The sequence below is a fragment of the Fusarium coffeatum genome (assembly GCF_003316985.1).
Source record: "Fusarium coffeatum strain FIESC_28 chromosome Unknown BRIP53273_contig_147, whole genome shotgun sequence".
Taxonomy (NCBI): domain Eukaryota; kingdom Fungi; phylum Ascomycota; class Sordariomycetes; order Hypocreales; family Nectriaceae; genus Fusarium; species Fusarium coffeatum.
The window spans coordinates 75,364-99,138 of NW_022157940.1; the positions used below are offsets into that span (position 1 = coordinate 75,364).

The following is a 23,775-nucleotide window of genomic DNA, read 5'->3' on the forward strand; positions in this document are numbered from 1 at the left end:
TCGACTTTACATTAAAAGTTTTTAGAAAAGAACAGAATGTATTTCGCACCCACTATTTTTATGCTGGGTGGCAGGATATCTATACCCTTCATGAGGGCCAAAAATGTAACTGAAAAGCACAAGTGATATCAACATCCAATACTGCAGTGGTGTATGAAAATTCGTCAAAATGCTTCCACTCATCAAAAACCTTCTCCGAGATAAAAATCATCTAAACATCCTCCTCTATCATTAATTTTGCAACTAACCCCTGGTATTATCTTCATAAATATGTAATCCATAAGATTAAGCCTCGGTGGCCGCAAGGCCTTGAGGCACAATATGTCGTTCAGATGGTCCCCGAGAAGTATCTCGCTTGCCGAGAGACTCTCCAGTGTCCTTTCGAGAAAAGGAGGCCCAGGTCTTGAAGCTGGAGAAAGACATGGTTCGACCGAGTCGGCCACCGTCTTCACCACCCTGGCCCCAAACACCACGTCGAACAGGAGCGTCCTCAAGAAGGTGGAAATGTCGCTTAGTCAACTTCCAAAGCTCAATACCAGCAACAAACACGATGGTGAAGCCGACAGACAGCGCCCACTCCCAAGTGATACCAGTGTGCTTGAAGAACTTGTGGTTGAGGACGGGAATGTAGACCACAGGGAACACAGAAAGACCGCCGATGATAACAGACCAGAAGAGGAAGCGGTTGGCGTAGATGTCCTTGAAGACAGGGAAGCGGCTGTCATCGTCAGGGTTGAGGCGGAAAACCGAGCGACGCAGACTCTTGAACTCCCAAGCCGAAATGAGAATAAGCCAAGTCAGTTCAGCAAAGGTAGCAGCGCGAGCCTTGAACACAGGGATGCAGGCCTCAGAGTATCGCTGGTTACACTCCTCGCCCAAGTTTCCACCATTGGCGCCGTAGATAATAATAACGAAAGTGCACATAGTGCAAGCGCCCATGATGATACCGTAGACGATCATATCAACAATGATCTGGTTGGTAAAGACACCACGCTTCTTATCCTGCGGAGGCTTGCGCATGATATCCTGAGCACCCTGTTCACGACCAAGTCCGAAGGCAGGGAATGAAGAAGTAGCCATGTTGATCCAGATGATTTGCAAAGGCGAAACAGGGAAAACTGAGAAGCCTGTGTCGTCGACAAAGGCAAGGCCGCAGACTAGGAGGATAACTTCACCGACGTTGGAAGTTAAAAGATGGAGGACAAATTTCTGAATGTTGTCAAACATGCGACGACCTTCGCGAATGGCAGCGACGATAGAGTTGAACTTGTCATCAGTGAGCACGATCTTGGAAGCTGACTTGGCAACATCAGAGCCAGAACCCATAGCAATACCGACATCAGCGCGAGATAGAGAGGGAGCATCGTTGACACCGTCACCAGTCATGGCCATGAAGGCGCCACGTCGACGAAGGGCATCAATCATGCGAGTCTTGGTGTCCGGAGCACATCGAGCAATGACCAGAGGAAGTTCCTCAAGAGCATCAATTTCCTCATCGGTCATTCGGTCAAAGTCAGTGGCCTTCTGGACAATGGATTTGGCAACATGATCGGGCAAGATACCGAGGTTCTTGGGAATAATACCGACTTCCTTAGCAATGGCTTTGGCAGTTTCAGGATGATCACCGGTAAGCATATGAACGCGAATACCAGCATTGGAACACTCAGCGATAGACGGCTTGGTTTCGCGGCGAGGAGGATCGTAGATACCAGCGAGACCGAGAAGAATGAGGCCCTTTTCGACCTCAGTTCGAAGCTTCTCATCCTCAGCGGGTGAAGAGGCTTGCTTAGAAGTAAAGCGACCATCCCAGGGGCGGTAAGCGATAGCGAGAACACGCTGACCTTGAGAAGCAAGGCTGTTCATCTGGTTGAGGACATTCTCCTTGAGCTCATCAGTCATAGGCTGCTGATCAGCTCCACTGCCAACATAGTCGCAAAGATCCAGAACACGCTCGACGGCACCCTTTGTGAAGACCATGGAGTTCTCAGTCTCGATAATAGAGCCGCTAGCGCCCTCAGGGGCATCGTAGATGACAGACATGCGCTTGATGGAGCTATCGAAGGGGAACTCGGCGATCTGCTTCCAGTTCTGACCCTCGAGTGTCTTCTTACCAGAGTTGAAGCGGTGGGCGAAAACTTGGAGAGCAACCTCAGTGGGCTCGCCAGTAACCTGCCATTTCTCTTCTTCGTCATCGTAGCGAACCGTAGCCAAGTTGCAAAGGGCAGAGGAGAGCAAGAATGCGTTGAGCTCGTCGGTCATTTCGCACTCAACCTCAGGCTCGGGCTGCTTGGCGGGAGTGTTGTTGTTCTGGTTCAACTTCTCGTCGGGAACATCAAACTTGAGCACGGCGGCACTTCGCTCGCGATCATAATCACGGGGTGCTGGAGGCTCTTCGGGCTCAGAGTCATTCTGCTTGGAGTATGTGACCCTGCCCTTGGTGGGGTCGTTGGGGTTCTGAGAGTCGCGGACAGTGTAGATGTGAGAAGAGGGAATCCAGGCTTTGCGAACAACCATTGCACCTTCGGTAAGGGTGCCAGTCTTGTCGGAGCAAATGTTGGTGACTCCTCCAAGAGCTTCGAGGGCTGAAAGATCACGAACAACGACATTGGCCTTTCGCATGACAGTGACGGCAACGACCATGGTGATAGTCAAGACAGCGACCAGGGACTCGGGAATAATGGCGATACCTAAAGAAGTGGCATAAATGATGACCTCGTTCTTCATGTCGAACTTGTTGACAGCAAACACAACGATAGCGAGGATAATGGCACAGCCAAAGAGAACGTAGGCGAGAGCTGAGAGCTTTCGCTGCAGAGGTGTTCCCTCAGTCAGACCCAAAAACTTGCCAATAACATCCCAGGTTCGCTTGCTAGCACCGACAAAGGGCTGCTTCTTTCCATACTTCTTATAGTTCATTGAGCGTCCAGCCTTGCGTGTCTTCTTAGAAGTAGAAGCAGCAATCTTGCCGACTTCAGTGAGCATACCAGTAGAAGTGACAATACCACGACCACGACCCTTTCGGACAACGGTGGTGGCATAGGCCATGTTGACACGGTCACCAATACCGATCTCATCTTCGGACTCGACAAGCTTCTCAGTGCCAGGAGCAGTAATATTGTTATCGGTGATCTTTTCGACGGGGATCGATTCGCCAGTGAGTTGACCCTCCTCGCAGGCAAGGTTCATGGCTTCAAAGAGACGGAGATCGGCGGGGACAGTGTCGCCCATCTTGAGAAGAACGATGTCACCGGGAACGACTTCGGGGCTGTTCAAGTGGTTAGCTTTGTGATGTCGGATGCTTCAGATTGTGAGGACTTACTTGGAAATGACTTGGGTCTTGCCGTCGCGAAGAACCATGGCACTGGGTGATGAAAGGGCTCTAAGAGCATCCATGCGCTTCTCGGCACGATACTCTTGCCAGAAACCAATTGTAACATTGAGAACAATAACAAAGACAAGCACACCACCTTCGATGTAGTCTTTGATACCGAAACTGAGGGCCATGGCAAATGCGAGAACCTATTGTGAATTAGTATGACCAATTGAACCGGCCGGAGGAAAGAACTTACAATAATCATGGCATTGAGCAATTGCTTGGTCAGGATACTGTACCAGGGTACAGTGCCGCCGACGTCGAGCTCATTCTTTGGGTATTTTTGCTGGGCTTCAGCGACTTGTTGGCTTGTAAGACCCTTGTCGATGCTGGTACCGAGAGCTTGCGCTGTCTCCTCGACAGTGAGGAGGAACGGGTGCTTGGGATACTCGGCCGCCATGGTCGGTCAATTGGAAAGTGACGACCGGAGAGGAGAGATGGGCGGAAGAATAAGACCGAAACCGTTGTTTGTGGCCCTTATGCTTGGTATGGATGTGAAGAGTCGCTGTCTGAGTGTGTTGAATGAATGTATGAATGGTATATGACAGTTTAGGGGGATAGATGTACAAGAAAGTCCATAAGCTACTTCAATGTCATGGGTACTGAGTATCTAGTCGATACAATGCGACCAGTTAAAAGAAACAAGACAATTGCTCAGCAAGTGTGATGATGTTGTAGGTATGGTAAAGGTAGTGGAAGTGGAAAGCCCAATACTACAGTATCAGTATCAGTATCAGCGATTGGTGATTGATTGATAACTCTAACTTGAAGGAAAGAACGACTTGGCGGGGTGCGGGGGAAGGAGGTCATATATACTTTTGACGTCTCGAATTTGAACCGTCATAACTCTTAAGAACTCGTCTGCTCTCTCTATCTGTTTTGCTCATGGTCTCAAGCTCGGAGCGGAACCTGAGTCGATACCATGCTCGGGGTTTCTTGGCGTTGGTACGGTTCAGATGCGCCACAGTTTAGTTTGCTTAGAGTTCCAATTAGGTTGGCGTTTTCCCCACACACTCCCTGCACCTTTCCTGTTCTCATGTTGCCCTACCAATCCCTGCAGAATGAATGTTGAGCCTCTAATTACAGCAGACATTCAGCCTAACCGATGGTGTGTTGCTATCAGTATCCATCCATCACACTGACCGTACGGGACTTGTCGGTAGTCTCCGGGACGGAGTTGAGTGAACTAGACGGAGTCCTTCCTGACGTCAATTGCTGGTCTGATCTACAACTGCCGTTCATTGCTGTCAATCTGCAGCCGGCAATTAGACTCATGGCCCGACTAACAAGGTATCTGTCTACAGCTTGAATAAACCCCAAAGAAATTGGGAGGCATCATCAACACTTTCTCAAGCACTCGGTACATTTCTTCTAGGTTCTACCAATCACCAGATCCTAGTCACTTTTACCAATCGAAACTTCGAACCAGATAGGCACACCTCGTAATTACAGACTAGAGGTATCGTGAGACTTCCTGGTGGTGCGCACAGTGGGTATCTTGGCGTCTTGGCAGCTTGGCAATCTGCGCAAACGTGTAACCAAAGCGAACAGAAAGAGCAGAAAGAGAGTATTTGCACCGAGATTGTGAGGTCATTGGTGTGCATCGCAAGCTTGCATTATCGCATGGTTGCGCCGGTCATTGTCCCTTTTTGCTACGCACGAGGACAGCGTCTAGAGCGTCTGTCAAGTTTATATCGGCATTGCCCCGGTCTTTGATCATCATGGGATGGTTACTTTAACGGCAGCCATCGATCGTCATGGGTAGAATAACCGTTGAAGCACGGTCTTAATTTCCATGCAAAGAGGAGAAGAAGAAAAAGAAAAACGTGCTGAATGCCAACGTGCTATCACGAGATGCCGCATGCGGGTTTGAAACGTCAAATCTAAATCGCGTCCACTAAAACATAACAAACTTTCAGTGTGACACTTGATCAACTCATGCTGATTCGGCATTCCACCACCGTTCAAGAGCAAGGGGACCTGCCAAGTAACGGTACTGCACTCAACCACTTTTTTTTTTGTTTTGTTTTTGCTCAGTGAGTGTTGGAACCCATTCAAGCCTTTCAAGGTTCAGCTTGGTTCGTCACATCTTGGCGCCAAGATGCTTAGTCAGTTGAAGGCGTGGCTGCAGCTTCAACTGGCTGGTGGTCGTCTTGATAGCTTCAAAGTTGAAAGAGCACAGGTTGTCTTGGCGGCTCTTGGCGCTTGAGTAATGACGCGTATCCAATAGATTCTCGGAGCTTTGAGGGAAGATTCGCCGAGCCCACCTGTTTCTCGCGATAATCCCAGCAGTTTGTCATTTTCTGATCGCTTCTGCGTTGAGATAGTGTAGCTTTGCATTTTGCAGCGTGGGATTCTTGCCTTGCATCTGGTATGGAAGGGAGGGAGACAAGTCAACTCGTTTCTGGAACAAGTCTAAGAGTCAGGCTTGGCCACGCACAAGTAATCCTCGTTGATTGGCCTTGTCTTGTTTTTCAGGGATCATCGCTCTCCACTTGGGCCCAATAACCTTGCGCTTATGTTGCTTAAGGTTCTGGGCTCTTGCGACGCTTGCGAGAAGCTTATCGGCTACTCAAAATCATCATATCACCTGATCCACCGTCTTGGATCCATTGTCCAATAGTGTGTGTAAGTGAGATCTTGGCAGAGGCAGACCGTGTGTGTGTTCATGTTACGTCGGGAAATAGCGACAAGTTCGCGTAATTCTTTTCTTTTCTTGTTGTCTCTTTACTCTGGCTCGTGCAGTAGGTAATTAGCACTTGTGAGACGCCGCTGATCACTGATACCATACAGTATCGACTTCTTGTCCCAGCTTCTTCACTCTGCCATCGGATGCATTTCTCACGTGACTAATTCCGATTATCAGAACACCGGAAGTCAATCGCTTGATCTCACGTGCTGCCATCTTCTCGGCGTCTCCGTGTCTCCTCCGCCTCGGCCTGCGCCTCCCTGTGATTACAGTACTGGTGTATGTAGCCCTCCGCTCCCTCAATGCCAAGCAAACATCGTACGAGTCACGTGCTCCGCTGCGGAGACCCGCCTTCCGCTCCGTTGAGGCTTGGCACAAACGAGTGGCGGCATCGGCGACATGGATTGAAACGCCGACAACGAACATCTCCGAAATGCATGTCTTCGGTTATGGGGCTTCTCGATGAGTGCAAGTAGAGAGAATCGGCTCTTCAGTGTCCAACGAGATGCTGGATGATATGCGACAGTACTCACCGAGACTGCGAGTTAGTCCCTGCAAAATGTTGAGATTAACTTCTTTGCTTTTTTGTCGCTGCATCACCACCGTGCGTATATGTGCTCCCGTATTAATTCTGCAGTAGTATGTTTGTCTGCTCAACGCCGTCAAACCGCGCCTGCTGTACGTCCAACTTTCTGCTAGAGATTGCAAGTCTGAAATAGCTACGTTCCCCAACTGAGGCCTTCATCAAAGCGGCTGCAGCATCTAGATGTAGGTATCACGAATGACTACCCCAGACCCCGCGTTTCCCCCGGCCATCCCCCATTGCGATATATTGCACATTGTGCAGATTGGAAAGACAACGTCGCTGATCAAATCATGTACTAAAAATGTGAGACGAGAGCAAAAGCACTTGAGACCCGATGGTATTACTGTAATGATATCCGGACCATCAAACATAATGGCGGCTGCCGCGATAGATCAACACAGCTAGTGCACATCTTCACCCCACTTTTATGATATTCCAGATCTCGTGGACGGTCAATAGTGCAGATGATATATCGCAGATAAGATTTGGGAATAATCGCCTGCTGCTATTGCCTGCCAAGGCCCATGCCGTTAGAGAAACTTCTATCGCTGCCAAGAAGATTGAGGGGCTTTGACGCGCAATGACAAAATATCCTGTAAGCTACGATAATCACTGCCTTCTGCAGAGCAATCACATGAGGGTGTTGCAGCCAGAGATCAAATGCTCGTAACGGTACCGTACTCTTGCTAGAGTTTCAAACGTGGTGGACGGATGTACTCCATACCAAGACCTCAATCTACAAGACTTAACGGTAAATGGATTTTAGGAACTCAAATCATGTAAGATTATCATCCAATTTACTTTATTTTTACTCCACGATCTACTATGCCCAACTGTTTCACCGTCTCAATAGTGTCCGTGCTGTTAGTACATATGTTCTCTTTTTCTTCACCATTCCAGCAAAGGCTTGCTTAAAAGCAAACTACTTAGTCATAGATAAATCAGTCTCTTCACTTTATTGTAAGTAGCAGTCCACCGCTAATTCCATTCACATGTCTACTAATAAACAAATGCCTACAACTAAAGTTCAGTGGAGTCTGACCATCACCGCCGTCTTTGACCTCACCCTGGTAAGCCAAGATACCAGCTTCGACTAGTTACGATACCCATAGAAAAACAAAGTCTAAAAAAGAAACTCTCTTGGCGACAACGTGCTTCCGACTTGGCTACATCTGTCAATCCGCCTTGGAAGCTACCCCGGATCAACATTGCACAAGCTCCGCCAAGTTCGCCCAGCCGCCATCTCTTACATGCAGTGCATATTGTTCATGATCTAGAGGCTGGGCAATATGGATATCTTAGTTAATATCATGGATTTTCGGTTACGTTGTACGAATTGACAACCGCACTAGCATACATGAAAAATGCCAAGTTTCCTCAATATGACAATCAAGTTACCATTACCGCCATGGAGATGCATCCCAGTATTATGCACACCAACTGACAAACATGGTATATTGGGACTTCCCATAAACAGGCAAAAGTCCCGTGCCTCAAAAACGATGACACATCACATAAAGACCTTCTTCTCACCCCCACAGCTATGTACCTGCTCGGCTCCTCGAGCAACATTGGCCCATCTAACCATATTCCGTGCCACACCACGCTTACTCAATGGATTGACAGTCGAGATCTCATGCTCAGGCAGGCTGTGAATGCTCAAAGCAAGGCTGGCAGCTGCATATCCGGCAGCCTTTGCATTGACTACAAAGGCCTCCTTGTTGATGTTTTTGATATCATCGCAAGCAGTGTGATAGCAGGAATCTTGAGGAGCACCAGCTCCAGTAAAGATACCAGACGAGGGTATGCCAAGTTTAAGGAATCCTATATAATCGGAAGAGCTCCCGAAAGGCCTAAGAAGCGGCGTTAATTAGGATGTAGAGCCGAGTCATATTGAATTCGCACTTACGTATACTCGGCAGGATAACCCTGCTCAGTCAAATATTCATAGAGATACTTGGCACCAGCTTTATGAGCGTCTGAGTCGGCATATACGATGTAATAAGGCTGTGGAGAGGCGATCATGTCGTAGTTGTAGTAGAATCGAATCTTGCTAGCTTCTTCCTTAGACAAGTTCGATACATAGAAAGTGGAACCGATCATTCCGCTCTCTTCTGCGCCCCAGAAAGCGAATCTCAGCTTATTTTTGAAATTCTTGTACTTCTTGATCGACTCGGCGATACTGAGTAGTGCAGCAACACCACTCCCGTTGTCATTGATGCCAGGGCCTTCTTGGATCGAGTCTAGGTGAGCACCCAGCATAACGATGTTGTTTAGGTCGCCTTCCTTAGTGTCTGCGATTATCTGCCAGGTCTCACGCTTCTCCGTCAAGACATCGATGGTCAAGTTGATTTCGAGAGATTCATTTTCCTCGAGTCGCTCTGCCCAAGCGATACCCTCATTGTAAGTGATGACGCCAACGGGTACAAGCTTGCCGATGTTTTCAGCACCGAGCGAGCCAGAGCCTGCAGTCTGAGCGGGGTTATCGTTGAAGATGATGGCAGCTGCAGCGCCATTCTGCTTGGCGAGAATGAGTTTGTCAACGAAGTTGCATTTGCCGCGCTTGATTAAAACGATCTTCCCTTTTGCATCAATATCTGCCCATTGTTCCTGGAGACAGCCTGAGCCGCGCTCATCGTCGATGGACACCAGTACTAGAGGAGCAGTCACTCCTCCCGGGAGAGGAGTAGCATGATTATACTGTAAGGAGACCACATCGACATTCTGTCCCTCAGGACCAGTCAGAACGACGTTGCGGGTTTGTGAGAAGAGGTGGGTAAATGGCTGAACAGAAATATCAAACTGGTCCGCATCTTGTAGGCGTTTTTGGACGAACTCGAGAGAGGCTTTGTAGCCTGGAAGTCCAAAAGCCCGGTTGCCGTTGTTGTCAAGAGCAATCTGATATAGCTTCTGGAGAGTATTCTCAAGACTGAGATATATGAGCTTTCTATGTTCGAAATAGAGTAGTGCTAGAATATTCATACTCTTCTGCTTTTATGTCATCTGCGACTCGCTGGGGGGTGAGTGGTTTGTACGCGCAGGCTCCATTAGCCCACAACGCTAAGGCGATAATAACAAAGTCAAGCTTCATTTTGCTCAAGTCTGTTTGATGGAAAAATCATCACGAAAAACAAGGAATGGGAATCAGGGTTTATATAGGCGGCTGAAAGATGCACTATCAGTCTGATTGCGACGCGGATGCTCGGACTTGAAGTGGTTGTAAGATCGGCTCCAGCTATCAGCTAGCTACATAATCCTTCTACCGAGTATCTACGCTAACTTGACCTCATTCATGAGATATCTGGGTGGCATTTGATTAAAGGATTGTGTAGGTGGCAGGTGGCTTAGCGAACATATGAATGCGATAGTCCGATTGTGGCACGGAACGAACAAAGGTAAGGCACAGTTTTGCTCCGAATCCGAGCTGACCATTGGGCGATCAAGAAAATCGGGATTCATGTGGCTAATATGGCAAAATTGGGGTCAAGGATCGCATTGTTGTAATTGTAACCTCCACTGTCAGCTCTAGCCCCATACTATGACAAGCAAAGTCCGAGATAGGATCCGAGCTACCCTATCACGTACTCACGACGTTGACTTCCAAACGAACCCAGGTAGTAGTAATGACGTGTTTAGTATTGTCCATTCCTAATTCTCTTTACATAGAGGAAGATATCCAGTGTAGGCAAATCTTCTTATGAGTAAATAGAGTCAACTAATAAGTTGGTGAAGTCGAACTCAATCTTCCACCCCTTTAATGATGTTTTTAATCCCCTTTCCTTTCATAGTTCGGTCCCATGCCTCGGGTGCCTTTTCAAATGGCACAATACTGCTTATGAATGAAGAGACAGAGATCTTTCCTGACTCGAGCAGTCCAAGAGCAATTTCAAAATCACCTGGCCCATATCGGAAACAAGTCTTCATAACAACTTCTCTCTCGCACATGGCGTGAATAGGCAATGCCTGAATAGCCTTACCCAGTCCGATTTGAACAAAGACACCGCCTGGTGCCAGAGAAAATATGCCCAATCGTGCTGATGCTTCGACTCCGGTGCATTCTAGGACGGCATCAGCACCAAGTTCAAAGCCTGCCTCTTGTTTCAATCTGGCAGCTTCTTGTTCAGGCGTTGCGTTTGATTTTGATTGGAACGTGTGACATTCCACAACGCCTTTCGCGAAGGAAAGCTTTTCAGCATTGATATCAGTGATGATAACTTTCTTGGCGCCATAAGCCTTGGCAGTCGCCGCGGTAAGACAGCCGATAGTGCCGGCTCCTTGGACAATGATATTCTGACCAGGACGTATATCAGCGAGGCGAACACCGTGAACAGCGACTCCCAGCGGCTCAACAAGAACGGCCTCTTCAAGACTGATAGATTCGGGAAGTTTATAAGCAAAATCTTCGGGGATCTTGAAGAAGCGCGAGAGTGTTCCGTGGGTAGAGGGCGGATCTGCAGCAAACTTCATCTTACGGCAGAGATTGTACCGGCCGGACTTGCAGTAAGTACAGCTCTTGCATGAGAAACCTGGTTCGATGGCCACTCGGTCACCTGGCTTGAGATGTGACACCGCTGGGCCGACTTTATGAATTACGCCCGAAGCCTCGTGGCCCATCACCAAAGGGTGCTGTTCGCTGACCTTTCTTGCAAAACCGCCTTCAGTCCAGAAATGGACCTGGACCTTGTTAGTGGCTACAGTGAGATGCATAGATAGACTGACTTACGTCGCTACCGCAGACACCAGTGTATGCGATCTTGACTATGACGTCGTGCGGATCTTCGATTTGAGGGACAGGTCGGTCTTCAAATCTGGCGTCCCCAGGACCATATAGAAAGCAAGACGGGTTCTGATTTGTAATTAGTTAGTATACCTCTCAATGACTCCGGAACTAGGCAGGCATACAGTTTCACTCATTGTGCCTTTGTAGGGTGTGGCAGGTACTCTTGACGATAATCAAGCTTGTGAATACCAATTCGTGTTTGATAAGGTCACAGTGGCCATGAAAACCGTCACTCAATAGTAGAATGAACTGAGCATCTCCGCATACCTTGGTCAGGTGACTCTTGAGTTCGGGATACTATCATCCGAGTGAGGGGAAGTAACAGTATTGTATTGGCGTTGCCCACACACGCATATAAATCTGCGACGCCCAGAATGTTTGATTCTATTGTAGCTTTACATACTGATACATAGACCCTGTTGGTATTGAGCATCCTATTTTAAGTATTTGATTGCCTCGACATGCTCAAGTATTGTCCATAAGTGAGAAATAACAGATACTGCAGTGATGTTGTACTGGTTCATAGCTTAGAATCAGTAAAGATTGAAAAATACAATAGGATGATGGCTGAGTATGAATGATTCATTCTGATTACCATTTATCTTCGTTGTAGTACCAAGCATCTTCTATTGAATTCTTCCAAAGATCTAGGGCAACACATATCCTCCATCGATAAGCAAATCACTGCCTGTCATATAAGTTGAAGCGTCGCTTGCAAGATACAGATAAATGCCCTTGATCTCCTTGACATGGCCCTGTCTTCCCAGCACTGCCATTCGATACGCTTCATTGAGGGCCTCGGGACTTGCACCCATCTTTGTGTCGAAAAATCCAGGGGATACGATGTTCACACGTGCAAACTCGCGCCACTCTCGGGCAAGCGACTTGCCGAAGTGAGTGACAAAGGCTTTGCTACCGTTATAAACTGGCTGATCGGTTGGCACATTGACGATATGGGCACTCATGCTAGATGTGATGATAAGATTGCCAAAACCCTGACGCTTGAAGATCTCGCCGACGTATTTGGCAGAGTAGACGACACCGTCAACTGCATGGCTGTTAGATACAAGCGACCTTTGCGGGGCATCGCAGGTAGGGTACGAACCATTCACCGACATCTGTTTCTTGTATTCTTCGATAGTCTGTTCAAGAATTGGTTTTGAAATGGCCATGCCTTGGTACTGTTATTAGCTTCATCGTATACACGGGTTCCAAGTATAACTGTCTTACCTGCATTTGCAACATAAACATCGATCTTGCCGAAATCATCGAGGACCTTCTTCAGGGCACCTTGAATTTGCTGAGCATCGGATACTGATCGAAACTGAGTAAGCTCTTGAGAAGATGAGCGATTATAAAACAAGCCCTACCGTCAACCTGGTAGGCCGAGGCTTTAATTCCATGCTGTTCTGACAATGAACGGGCCTTTTCGATAGCAGCATCGTTTCTGAAGAATGTTGGTTGATTGCTGGTTGTTATCATGATTGCAATGAACTTACGAGTTATACCACAAAGCAACATTTCCGCCTGCTTCAGCATAGCCTTCAGCTACAGAGTATCCGAGTCCATCGGCAGCGCCATTGACAATACAGACCTTGTCATTCAAGCGAAGCTGCTCCATCACGTTTGAGGAGATATTAGGGAATGGTTTGGGAAAACCATCTCGTGTTTTGGTGGCATCTTCCACTGACATAGACATGATGAAATGAATGAGACAAGTATTCTATGATGGGTAAGCGGATTGATGTTGTGGTGTTGAGAAGAGGGGTAGTTAAGGTAGGTAGGCACTATAGTATCATGAATGAGGGAAGGTACCTCTTAACTCATGATGGAGGTACCTTCCAATGGAACCCCTCATTGATCGGGGTATCATCACCCGATCCAGCTGGTCCCTTCTCCTTTCATCATCATTGGATTTGATGCATATCGTGACTTCATACCCCATTTTTCCTGGTTATGCGCTCCAGTCACATAATTCGATTCACCTGAGCCAGAAATGGTTGGCTTAGGTATTGGTCTCCCCAGTAAAGCCCCAACCTTTACGCTGAGTAAGTCCGACCTTCATGATACTCTCTGCCTTTGATCCAATGCCACAATGAAACGTATCAACTGAACAAATAATGTATTTCAAGTCACGTTTGACGTTGTCTTTTATGATTACAGACTCTCTCTCTCGTTGCACGGAGAAAGATGGTGGGGCAATATGCAGCTTGCTTACTTCTGCCCTGTGGCTGAAAGGTGAGACAACACCATTTAAACCAATGTCCCAGTATCGCGACTTTTCATCTCTCGATCTCACCGCCAGAGCTGTGGGAACTGGACAAGATGTGGTTATTCAGCCTTCAAGATAACGACTCCTCGATCATGCTGCATTTCTCCCATTTATTGGGGGTGGTGATGGTTGCATTGCTCATCAATGCCTTGCGCAAAGGGTACCAAGTCCGGAAGAGATTCCAGGCTTTAAAATACCAAGGAATTGTAAGTTCTACAACTACTTTACAAAACCGTTCGTGTCTGACTCGAATGGTAGCCAATCATGAAGCACTCGATGATCCTGGGCCACCTTCAAGTTGTTGGAAAGCTCGTTTCCTCTCTTCCATCAGATGCTCATGGTGGCTATTTGATGATGATGATCCGTGAGAATTGGCGTGAACTTTTCCCACAATGCACCAAGTGCCCGCCTGTTGCCTGCATCGACACATGGCCTTTCACCAGACCAATGGTAATATCCCTCAATTCTGACGTTTCGAATAATTCACACAGCAATATTCCTTGCCCAAGGCATATGAACAGAAGCATGTTCTTTATCCTTTGACAAAGAATCTCGACATCGCTTCCATGGAGGGCGAAGAGTGGAAGCTCTGGCACAAGAGACTCAACCCGGCCTTTAGTATTCAGAACATCAACAGTCGGATCCCAGACATTCTGGAAGAAGTTGAAGATTTCGCCGCCGTGCTTAAGAATAAGGCCGGTAAGGATGGTCATTGGGGGGAGGTCTTCTACTTTGAGAAGGCCACCACAAACCTTACCCTGGATGTCATCATCCGATTCTTCCGGTGAGTTCAGAATTGTTCAGAAATACTGGTAGCCTATTCCCCTATCCAGCCTTCTGATGCTGATAAACTTGTTGTAGGAACATCCGCATGAACGAGCAGTGGGGAAAGAGCTCTCCCATCTGCAACGCTCTACAAGACAGCATTTCCCGATTATACTTCTTCGTCAACATTGGCAATATTGTTCAGTACTGCAATCCATGGCGTCATTTCAAATTGTGGAAGAATTACAAAACTCTCGTCGACGGATTTACCCCAAGCATCAAGAACGCATGAGCGCGCTTCAGAGTGACCCAACGGCTAAAGGGAAAACACAAACACTTATCGATCTTATCGTCCAGGCACTTGACCAAGAAAGAGCCGAGAAGAATGGGGGGTAAATGAAGACAAGACCAAGCCAGCCATGGACTTTGATGCTGACTTCATTGATATGGCCATTGGCCAGATCAACACCTTCTTGTTTGCGGGATTCGATATAACTGCGGCAACCATTGCATGGCTGTTCCGTGTGCTGTGCCAGCATCTTGGTGTCTTGGCCAAGCTAAGAGAAGAGCACGATAATGTGTTGGGCTCTAGTGCTTAGGATGCCGCACATGTAATCAGGGGCAACCCTCAGCTGTTAAAGCAAATCCCATACACCCTCGCCGTCCTCAAGGAATCCATACGCTATCATACCAACGTTGGCACAATGCGCCGTGGTGAGCCAGGCTTTTTTCCTTGTTGGTCCTCCTGGTTCCGATTCTGGCTTCGGGGGCAAGAAGATGCCCACCGATGGTTTCATCGTTTGGGACGGCTCATGGGCCATTCATCATGACCCTGAACTCTGGCACAGGCTGGATGAGTTTCTGCCAGAGCGATTTCTTACAACTGACCACCAGAATCCATTGTATGCGCCGCCCAATGCTTTGCGATCTTTCGAAGCCGGGCCCCGAAATTGCATTGGCCAGCATCTTGCTATCCTTGAGATCAAGCTGGCCGTGGTCCTGGTGGCGAGATGCTTTGACATTGAGGTTGCATGGGAGGAATGGGACCGAGTCAAGTAAGTTCTTTCAAAATGCCTTCTCTTAACGAACCATAGCTCACTCAAGCCCATCTTAGTGGAACGCATGGCTCCAAAAAAGCGCCGGAAATTTGGGGAGATCGTTGTTATCAAGTTGGAGGAGATTCACCACCAAGAATCAAGAGTCGCATGCCTGTACACGTCAGAGTTCGTGAACAATAGCATAGTCGTTGACTAAACGACAGCAATTTATTGCCTACTGGGTACTAGAAGGATTGTTCCCCAAGGCTTAGGGTGCCAAGAGTAAGTGCCCAAGAGTCGGCCTGGGCTTTAAGTAACTATATCATTTTATTCTTTATAGTCTCAGCATCAATGTTTCTGATACCCATATGGCGTGATAAGATGCTACGTGCGTTTTCCTTCACTTGAAGGATAATATCCATATTATTCGATCAGGCCTCTAGGCCTCCTTGCGCAATATCCGTCCTGAACACCATGGGTTCAAACGAGACACACTCAACCCCCTGGTAGGCCTTAGACCGGGCCTGTTCTAGAGTATCTCCGTAGGCGGCCACCGAAAAGACACGTCCTCCTGCTGTCTTCAATGTCCCATCTTTGTCTTTCCGAGTTCCTGCATGGAAGATGACTACGCCCTCAGGGGGGGTCTTGAGCGACACCTTCTTGTCTGTTTCGTGATCTCCAGGATACCCACCAGACGCAATGACAACGTTGCACGCAAAGCCTGGTTTGGTCTTGATTGCGTCTTTCATCTGCGCAAGTGTGCCGTTCGTACATGACAGCAAGACGCTCGCTAGGTCCGTTTCCTCGGACAAGAGCAGCATTGAACTTTGGGTCTCGGGATCACCGAATCGGACGTTGTACTCGATGACCTTGGGGCCGGACTTGGTGACCATGATACCAGTGAAAAGCAAGCCTTGAAAGGGGCGCCCTGATGAGAAGAGCCAGTAAGCAATGGGCCAAACCACCCAGGGGCAGCTACTTACCTTCTTTTTGAAGAGCTTCGAACGTTGGCTTCAGGATAGTGTCGTCGATCTGTTGCGTGATCGCTGGAGTGATCATTGGGACAGGGGAATAAACTCCCATGCCTCCGGTGTTAGGTCCCTTGTTTCCCTCCAGGATCCTCTTGTGGTCTTGGCCTGCGGGAAGGGAGAAGAAAGTATTTCCGTCGCTGAAAGTCAAAATGCTGATCTCGAATCCCTCCATGTACTCTTCAATCACCACAGAAGACCCTGCTGTGGAGAACCTTCCATCATTCATGATGCTTCGAAGGTCCTCCAAGGCTTGTTCGGGGGTCTCGGGGAGGACTACGCCTTTCCCCGCGGCAAGACCATCTGCTTTGATCACGATCCGGTGATCTTTGTCGGTGAAAACTGAGCGTACGTAGGCGCTAGCCTCGTCGAAGCTATCGAAACTGCTGTGGTGCGCTGTGGGGATCGCATGTTTCTTCATGAAGTCTTTGGCGAAAACTTTGGAGCCCTCGAGCTCTGCTGCTTTACGTGACGGCGCGAAACAAGGTATCTGAACTGTAGCTCTCTTTCAGTAAGTGGCCCCTTTATACAGATGTAGCTTAATGACCGGATGTTACTTACCTTCTCTGAAGTACTCCTCAATGCCATTAACGACATCATCGTCGGGCCCAACCACAACAAGCCCGATCCCAAGGTTCTTGGCCTTTTGCGCCAACTCAAAGTATCCCGATGTACCTGTAGGGATGCCGGCCAGAGTGTAAATAGGCACTACGCCTTCCGTATGAGTTGTTCCCCCATTGCCAGGAAAGACGAAGACATGCTCGACAGATCTGGCTTGGCTCAGCTTCCAAGCCAATGCATGTTCTCGAGCCCCCTTCCCAACCACAAGAACTTTCATTCCCGTAGCTAACGCCGCTCGCTCTTTCGTAGTGGTATATCGGTAAAGGTAGTCGTATACAAGATACTAACGCTGATATGAGGCTGGGTGTGGAGTAGATAGACAGACATAAAGAATGAAAGGAAGCCTGCGAAAGGGAGAGTGAAAGAAATCAGAAAATAGAAAGAGAGAAAAAGAATGACAGTGAAACGAAACGGAGGTTCTCATGCAGTAAGGTTTCCAGGCAGAGTTAAAGAATAAGAATGTAGGTATTTAATTTAATTTAATAATAGCTGCTTAGCAGGTGCACATAACCGAGACTTCTATACTGCCCAATGGCTACGATTATCGGCTCAAGCCACCTAAATACTCCTCAAGATTTCATGGTGTTGGAAGGCTGAAAAGACATATGACATTTGCTCGAATTAAGATGGAAGATCAAGCCCCAAACTTTATGCTTCGGCAATACTCGATACCTTTCTACATTTTATTATTTTCCAAATTTGGAACTTCGTAAACAGAGAACGTTTTCTGTTAGTGGGAGAAAGATCTCGGCCGAATGGATGCGTAGCTAATACCGGAAGAAGCCATCAGGAAGGCTTATAGTGGTGCTCTTTTGTTAGTCAACCTTGAGAGTAAGTCATATAGAACAAATAGCGGACATATCAGTAATTCAGCTTCAAAAATAAACTTGCTCTTTAGTGCTTAAGGATTTAGAGCAGCTTCAATTCTGTACTCCGACACTCCTTTTGAGACTCCTCGATACCAGGATGCAGGCTCGTAATTTCATTCTGTAGTAAAGTTATTAACCTCATGCAATACGCTGATGATTTCTAATGTCTGATGCATGATCGGTGTTAATTTTCCACATCGTCAGGCCATCATGGATTCGCGAAGTTATCGGGATTAGAGGACCATAAGTCCGTGCTGTTTGACACTATAAGACAAAGCCCTTGGTATCGAATGGATGAACAATCACTATAAAAGCCCGGCTGCCATTGCAATTGTGTCAATAGCGTTATTAAAACTGATCCCGATTGAGTCGAAATGACAACCCCAGTCTGGCTTATTACAGGGAGCTCCAATGGCTTCGGACTACTCCTCAGCTTGAGAGCTTTGAAGGCTGGCCACAAAGTCATCGCAACCGTACGAGATACGACCAGGTCGTCCGATGCCATCGGTCGGATCGAAGGTGCTGGCGGAAACATCATCACTCTCGACATGACAGAATCCAAGGCAAGTATCACCAAGAAGATCCAGGATGCAGAGAAGGCATATGGACGCATCGATTATCTAGTCAACAACGCTGGATACTCCTGCTTAGGGGCAGTCGAGCTGTTCACGTAAGTTCATCTTCTCCATGTTCCAGATCTCGACTGACTCAAGAATAAGAGAAGCCGAGGCTGAACATCAGATACAAACCAACCTATTCGGTCCACTTTATGCACTTCAAGCTGCTATTCCCGGTATGAGAGCTCGCGGCTCAGGTACCATCATCAACTTCAGCAGTATCACTGGGCAGGATGCTCAGCCAAGTTGTGGTCTCTACAGTGCCAGCAAGTTTGCTCTCGAGGGCTTGACCGAGAGTCTATCTAAGGAAGTCAAGGAGTTTGGCATCAATGTTCTTATTGTCGAACCTGGAGCATTCCGTACCAACTTCCTTGATGCTAGCATTAAGAGCGATGTCTCGGTCGAAAAGGCATATGAGGGTACATTACTTGGGGAAACCTTGAAGAAGTTCGCGAATTCGGCGGGAAAGCAGCGTGGTGATCCCAACAAAGCGGTGGATATCATCTACGAAGTTGCTACCGGAGAAGGAGAAGCGGGTGCTCTTAAGGGAAAGATATTGAGACTGCCGCTAGGTGAAGACTGCTTTACACGTCTTGGAACCAAGCTTCAGTCCCTTCATCATGATGTCGATGCAACCCACAAAATTGGCACGACGACTGATTTAGAGAATTAGGTCTGCCGAGATCAAATATATTGCTGTTGTTGGGCGTCACACAATTGTCTACCTAGCTACTTATGCCCTGAGCTATGGACTCCAGACATGCTCGTAAAACAATGCTATATAGCCAACATTCAGCTAAACAGAACTGCTGGTTTCCGAACTGGGACCCATATATCATGACAGTACGGTGGGATGGTAAGCGATATTCCCACCAATCTTCCTTCAAAGGCCGCGATTGTTCAGTCTATTGTACATTGTTATAGAAATTATCCTATGCACAGCAAAAGTGTTCTGGCCTGTAGTCATCGGTGCAATAGACCAACTCGATGCTATACAAACCAAGATGGTGCAAATTGCCCATGTTATTGTTACAAAAAGCCAGTTTTTATACTCAAGTTCTGGCAGCCAGGTATTGTAACCACCATATTGTATATGAATCAAGGTGGTGCCAGCGAGGATGGGTATCTAGAGGTATCGGTTGTAGCTGGGCGGGCTTGGGGGCGGGCAGGCATTTCGGTCGTCTTCGGTCGTATCATTTTTGCACAACGTCTTCAGGGAGCGAGTAGGAGTGAATCTTGTGAGCACTGTCAGTATAAAGATCGGCATCTCAATGCAGTGCATGCATACCTTGTCAGCCACCTGTAACCATTCCTCCATACTTCGAACGTAGGGATCTGCACTGGCATCTACCACTGTCTCGTGACCCCAAACAACCATCTCGTCGAATTCTGATGTAACTTTCATGCTCCCTGCTTCCTCTTTCTCGACATCAAGATCCTCCTCAGGAGGCTCTTCAGCGGCAGTTTTAGGATCTTGTTCGGGGATTCGTTCGACGACAACGCCCCGATAGTCTTCTGGCAACTTGACTACCTTTCCCTGAAGCTTCCTTCCACGGAAGTATGCTAGTTTTGTCCCATCTAGCTATGTTGTCAGACAAGCTTCGCAATTATGGCCCGCGTTCCAGGGGAGACAAACCGTCAGTGGCAGCAGGGGTCCAATATGTCGATGTTGGTTCAATTGGACCATCGTGATGTATACGACATGGTATTATGTTCGCCACTGCCTTGGACTTGCTTTCGTCGGGCTTAAGTGAAAGAATTGGTTGGGACATTGTGTGATACTGATTTTCTTCGTTGTTTGGGTAGGAGAAGGAGACGCGACTAGACGCGTTAAGTGTCCGAGGTAACGAGATATCTTATCTTATCTTGACGGGCTAACTAAATGGGTCGCGACCCTTGAAAGTCGCGATTAACATGAATGGCTGGGTATACAATCCATTGATCATGTCTCTATGCATATCTCTAATAAAATCCAAGACATCTTTTCTCATCAGTATTCAGCTGTGATGACTACAGTGACAATCATAGGAAGTCCAGTTTGAAACGAATGGCCTTTTGATATATACATCCTGCTATATGGGTATCTTGATTATTAAACCACAGCCAAAATCGGTTGTCGCCAGTATCTAAGTCCATCATTTCTTCTTCTTCTTTGGTTTGTTTCCTTTTTGAGCCCCTCCTGTCGTTGGCTTTGGCGCATACCGATTTGCGTGGTCCATATCGAAAGCCGATTTATGTTTGCGAAAAAGTAACATGGTCGCCCGTGCATCCTCAATACTGGAATGCGCCCCTCCTTGTATCTCAACTCCCAAAAGTTGCTGAGCCAGGACTCGCAACGCTGGTTTTCTCCCGTTTCCATATTTTTTGAAACCTGAAAATTTGGCTGTATCTCGTATGTCCTTTCCCGGATGGCTAAGAATGAGCGCTTCCAGGTCATGCTTGAGATCATGGCCTATCAAGATACGGCCTCGAAGAAGCTTGTCGATATCTGCCTGCACTTCTTCAAAGTCCCTTGCAAATCTCATCGATTTTTGACTGATGCCGCTGACTGCTGTCCGCCAGTTGGTGACCTTCTCCTTGGGCTTCACGTAAGAATCGTAGATTTGTACGCCATGAAAGTCGACCACGCTCACACGGGCAAGAGCTGATTCATAACCGCCTGGTCCTACACCAACCATTTCGCAGTCAATAGCAATATATTTTCCGATCTCAATGCCTTCTGTGAGTCCATGGTTGACCTTATCTTTTGCAGAAGCAAGCATCATCGAGCTGTCTTTAGCGCCCAAATTGTAAGCTTCGGCGAGAGCTTCAGCCGATACATCGTGGTCTTCTGCCCATAGCGCAAGAGATGCCGAGGTCCCGGGCACTGTTTCCTCAATATTTGAGCTGTGGACACCTCCCATTGGCTTCTTGGCGACTGTTTGCGCGGCTTTTGGCGATTTCTGTGTTTTTTTAAGGGACTTTTGGATCTTGGACTTTTTTGGTAGTGGATTTGTCGCTGGCGTTTCTGATTTGCGCTTCAGAGACGGCTTTGATGCAGACTCCTCCTTGAGCTTTGCTTGAAGCTTCTTCCAATTAGAAGAAAGCGCTGCCATTCTGTTAGCAAGCACGATTCCCAGTCATGAAAATTAGAGATAGAGGCTTTATGTGCTTGTATAAATTTCGAGGAACAGTCGCAGAAGAAAGACTTCATCTTGATGACACTACCGGGTTTATGCATCTGACGGATCGTAGATAAGAGAATTGTCTTCTCACCGCCTTTAAGATAAGAGTTCGGTATCATTTTCTGCCATGCCCCTCCATGTTACTTTCTTCCATTTTCCATCTTGCGACACATACGCGACAATCCAACCATCATCAATCTACGACCACAACAGCGTCATTCATCATGGCTGGCGGCACACCCGCGGGCGAGCCCACTGTAGGCTCCGGTGAGCCGCGTTTGAAAAGCCTTGCGACTCCCGAAACAATAAAAACAGGCTGCATCGCTTGGGTAGAGAAGGAGGGTCAACCGCGACGCGCCGAAATTCTGAGCATCAAGACGACGAAGAGCGGCAAACAGTTTTACTGTAATTTCGATAACTTCAATAAGCGACTGGACGAATGGGTGCCTGTGATCAGGTTGGACTTCACTCGGGAAGTCGAATGGCCAAATCCAGAAAAGGACAAGCCCAAAGACCCGAAGACGAAGAAAGCCACCACTGCACAATCTAAGAAAACACAGCCTTCAAAAAAATCTCAAAAGCGACCCAGCAAGCGAGAACAATCAGTTGCTTCAGAGGCTAACACCCCACATCCCTGGACTGGTATGGAACTCAGTTCCTCCTACAGATAAATCTAGCTGACAATTGTATAGATTTCGTAGAGAACCAAAATCGACAAAAGTCTGCCTCGATCGGCCCCGATGGCGATAGCCAGGCGCGCGCTAGCGTTGACGGAGGCGCAACGCCTGTTGGGGGGGACGAAATGGAAGTGGATGAGAGGGAAACAGATGTGAAGAAGGAGCCTGCGGAGTTCAGTCGCGAGGTCGAGATCGAGAAGCTTCGAACATCAGGCTCGATGACCCAAAACCCAACCGAGGTTTCTCGAATTCGAAATATCTCCAAAGTACAATTCGGCCGTTTCGATCTGTATCCGTGGTATTTCTCGCCATACCCTGAGATTTTTAGCCAGGAAGACGTGATCTTCATCTGCGAGTTTTGTCTAAGCTACTACGGAGACATAAAGGCTTTTACACGACACCGAAAGAAGTGTACGCTACAACACCCACCAGGAAACGAAATCTATCGGAATGAAGATATATCCTTTTTCGAAATCGATGGCCGACGACAACGAACGTGGTGCCGCAATCTTTGTCTCCTGTCCAAGATGTTTCTTGACCATAAGACACTGTACTATGACGTGGACCCTTTCCTGTTTTATGTCATGACGACGCGAACCGAAAAGGGATGTCATTTGGTGGGATATTTCTCCAAGGAGAAGGAAAGCGCAGATGGGTACAATGTTGCTTGTATTTTGACCATGCCTCAATACCAGCGCAAGGGTTATGGCCGACTTCTGATCCAGTTCTCATACGAGCTCTCTCGAATTGAAGGGAAGCTTGGCTCTCCAGAAAAGCCACTATCGGATCTGGGTCTGCTGAGTTATCGACAATATTGGTCGGAGAATATTTTGGAGCTGCTCATGGGATACAACGAACGTGACGAAAAGGTCACAATCGAAGCAGTTTCTACAGCGCTGGCCATGACAACGCAGGATGTGGAGCATACTCTCCAAGCATTGCGGATGCAGGTCTATCATAAGAGCGACCATAAGATTGTGATACCGGAGAAGTTGATTCAGCAACGCGAAAAGACCAAATTGAAGAGGAAGCGAACCGTGGACCCAACCAAAATTCAATGGAAACCTCCGGTGTTTACAGCTTCAAGCCGAACATGGGGATGGTGATTGTACTTTACAGAGCAGGCTTTAGACGTCAAGATAGTTTTAAATGATACCCCTATTCACGCAAATCATAGTAGCTTCGTATGTAGACTATGGCATGGTTGTGGAGTGTGGACTGCTGGAATTATGATCCTAGCGATACCCCAGCTTTCACAAGCCCCACGTTTTGTAACTCGAGCTCCAGCGGAGGAGCC

General features: G+C 47.7%; 9 protein-coding genes across 9 annotated transcripts; 3 read left to right on the forward strand and 6 right to left on the reverse strand.

The window, feature by feature from the left end:
* Window positions 1-285: 285 nt before the first annotated feature.
* FIESC28_06882 (uncharacterized protein) lies at window positions 286-3,773 on the reverse strand (the record flags this gene model as incomplete). The annotated part of the gene is made up of 3 exons (XM_031161024.1): window positions 286-3,265; window positions 3,320-3,519; window positions 3,570-3,773. The coding sequence occupies 3 exons, from the start codon at window positions 3,771-3,773 to the stop codon at window positions 286-288; spliced, it is 3,384 nt and encodes a 1,127-aa protein (XP_031014934.1).
* A 4,385-nt stretch (window positions 3,774-8,158) lies between these two features.
* Window positions 8,159-9,739, reverse strand: FIESC28_06883 (uncharacterized protein; the record flags this gene model as incomplete). The annotated part of the gene is made up of 3 exons (XM_031161025.1): window positions 8,159-8,501; window positions 8,558-9,577; window positions 9,633-9,739. The coding sequence occupies 3 exons, from the start codon at window positions 9,737-9,739 to the stop codon at window positions 8,159-8,161; spliced, it is 1,470 nt and encodes a 489-aa protein (XP_031014935.1).
* A 647-nt stretch (window positions 9,740-10,386) lies between these two features.
* Window positions 10,387-11,562, reverse strand: FIESC28_06884 (uncharacterized protein; the record flags this gene model as incomplete). The annotated part of the gene is made up of 3 exons (XM_031161026.1): window positions 10,387-11,322; window positions 11,372-11,494; window positions 11,551-11,562. The coding sequence occupies 3 exons, from the start codon at window positions 11,560-11,562 to the stop codon at window positions 10,387-10,389; spliced, it is 1,071 nt and encodes a 356-aa protein (XP_031014936.1).
* A 513-nt stretch (window positions 11,563-12,075) lies between these two features.
* Window positions 12,076-13,049, reverse strand: FIESC28_06885 (uncharacterized protein; the record flags this gene model as incomplete). The annotated part of the gene is made up of 5 exons (XM_031161027.1): window positions 12,076-12,476; window positions 12,534-12,602; window positions 12,659-12,742; window positions 12,799-12,875; window positions 12,928-13,049. The coding sequence occupies 5 exons, from the start codon at window positions 13,047-13,049 to the stop codon at window positions 12,076-12,078; spliced, it is 753 nt and encodes a 250-aa protein (XP_031014937.1).
* A 743-nt stretch (window positions 13,050-13,792) lies between these two features.
* FIESC28_06886 (uncharacterized protein) lies at window positions 13,793-15,719 on the forward strand (the record flags this gene model as incomplete). The annotated part of the gene is made up of 6 exons (XM_031161028.1): window positions 13,793-13,906; window positions 13,959-14,150; window positions 14,192-14,484; window positions 14,562-14,669; window positions 15,137-15,520; window positions 15,560-15,719. The coding sequence occupies 6 exons, from the start codon at window positions 13,793-13,795 to the stop codon at window positions 15,717-15,719; spliced, it is 1,251 nt and encodes a 416-aa protein (XP_031014938.1).
* Window positions 15,720-15,933: 214 nt separating this feature from the next.
* On the reverse strand, window positions 15,934-17,368 carry FIESC28_06887 (uncharacterized protein; the record flags this gene model as incomplete). Its single annotated transcript, XM_031161029.1, has 3 exons — window positions 15,934-16,430; window positions 16,486-17,025; window positions 17,092-17,368. The coding sequence occupies 3 exons, from the start codon at window positions 17,366-17,368 to the stop codon at window positions 15,934-15,936; spliced, it is 1,314 nt and encodes a 437-aa protein (XP_031014939.1).
* Window positions 17,369-18,394: 1,026 nt separating this feature from the next.
* FIESC28_06888 (uncharacterized protein) lies at window positions 18,395-19,310 on the forward strand (the record flags this gene model as incomplete). Its single annotated transcript, XM_031161030.1, has 2 exons — window positions 18,395-18,690; window positions 18,740-19,310. 2 exons carry the CDS (start codon window positions 18,395-18,397, stop codon window positions 19,308-19,310), a joined length of 867 nt encoding a protein of 288 aa, XP_031014940.1.
* A 520-nt stretch (window positions 19,311-19,830) lies between these two features.
* On the reverse strand, window positions 19,831-21,732 carry FIESC28_06889 (uncharacterized protein; the record flags this gene model as incomplete). Its single annotated transcript, XM_031161031.1, has 4 exons — window positions 19,831-19,872; window positions 19,926-20,215; window positions 20,274-20,458; window positions 20,840-21,732. 4 exons carry the CDS (start codon window positions 21,730-21,732, stop codon window positions 19,831-19,833), a joined length of 1,410 nt encoding a protein of 469 aa, XP_031014941.1.
* A 293-nt stretch (window positions 21,733-22,025) lies between these two features.
* On the forward strand, window positions 22,026-23,584 carry FIESC28_06890 (uncharacterized protein; the record flags this gene model as incomplete). The annotated part of the gene is made up of 2 exons (XM_031161032.1): window positions 22,026-22,443; window positions 22,494-23,584. The coding sequence occupies 2 exons, from the start codon at window positions 22,026-22,028 to the stop codon at window positions 23,582-23,584; spliced, it is 1,509 nt and encodes a 502-aa protein (XP_031014942.1).
* Window positions 23,585-23,775: the final 191 nt, after the last annotated feature.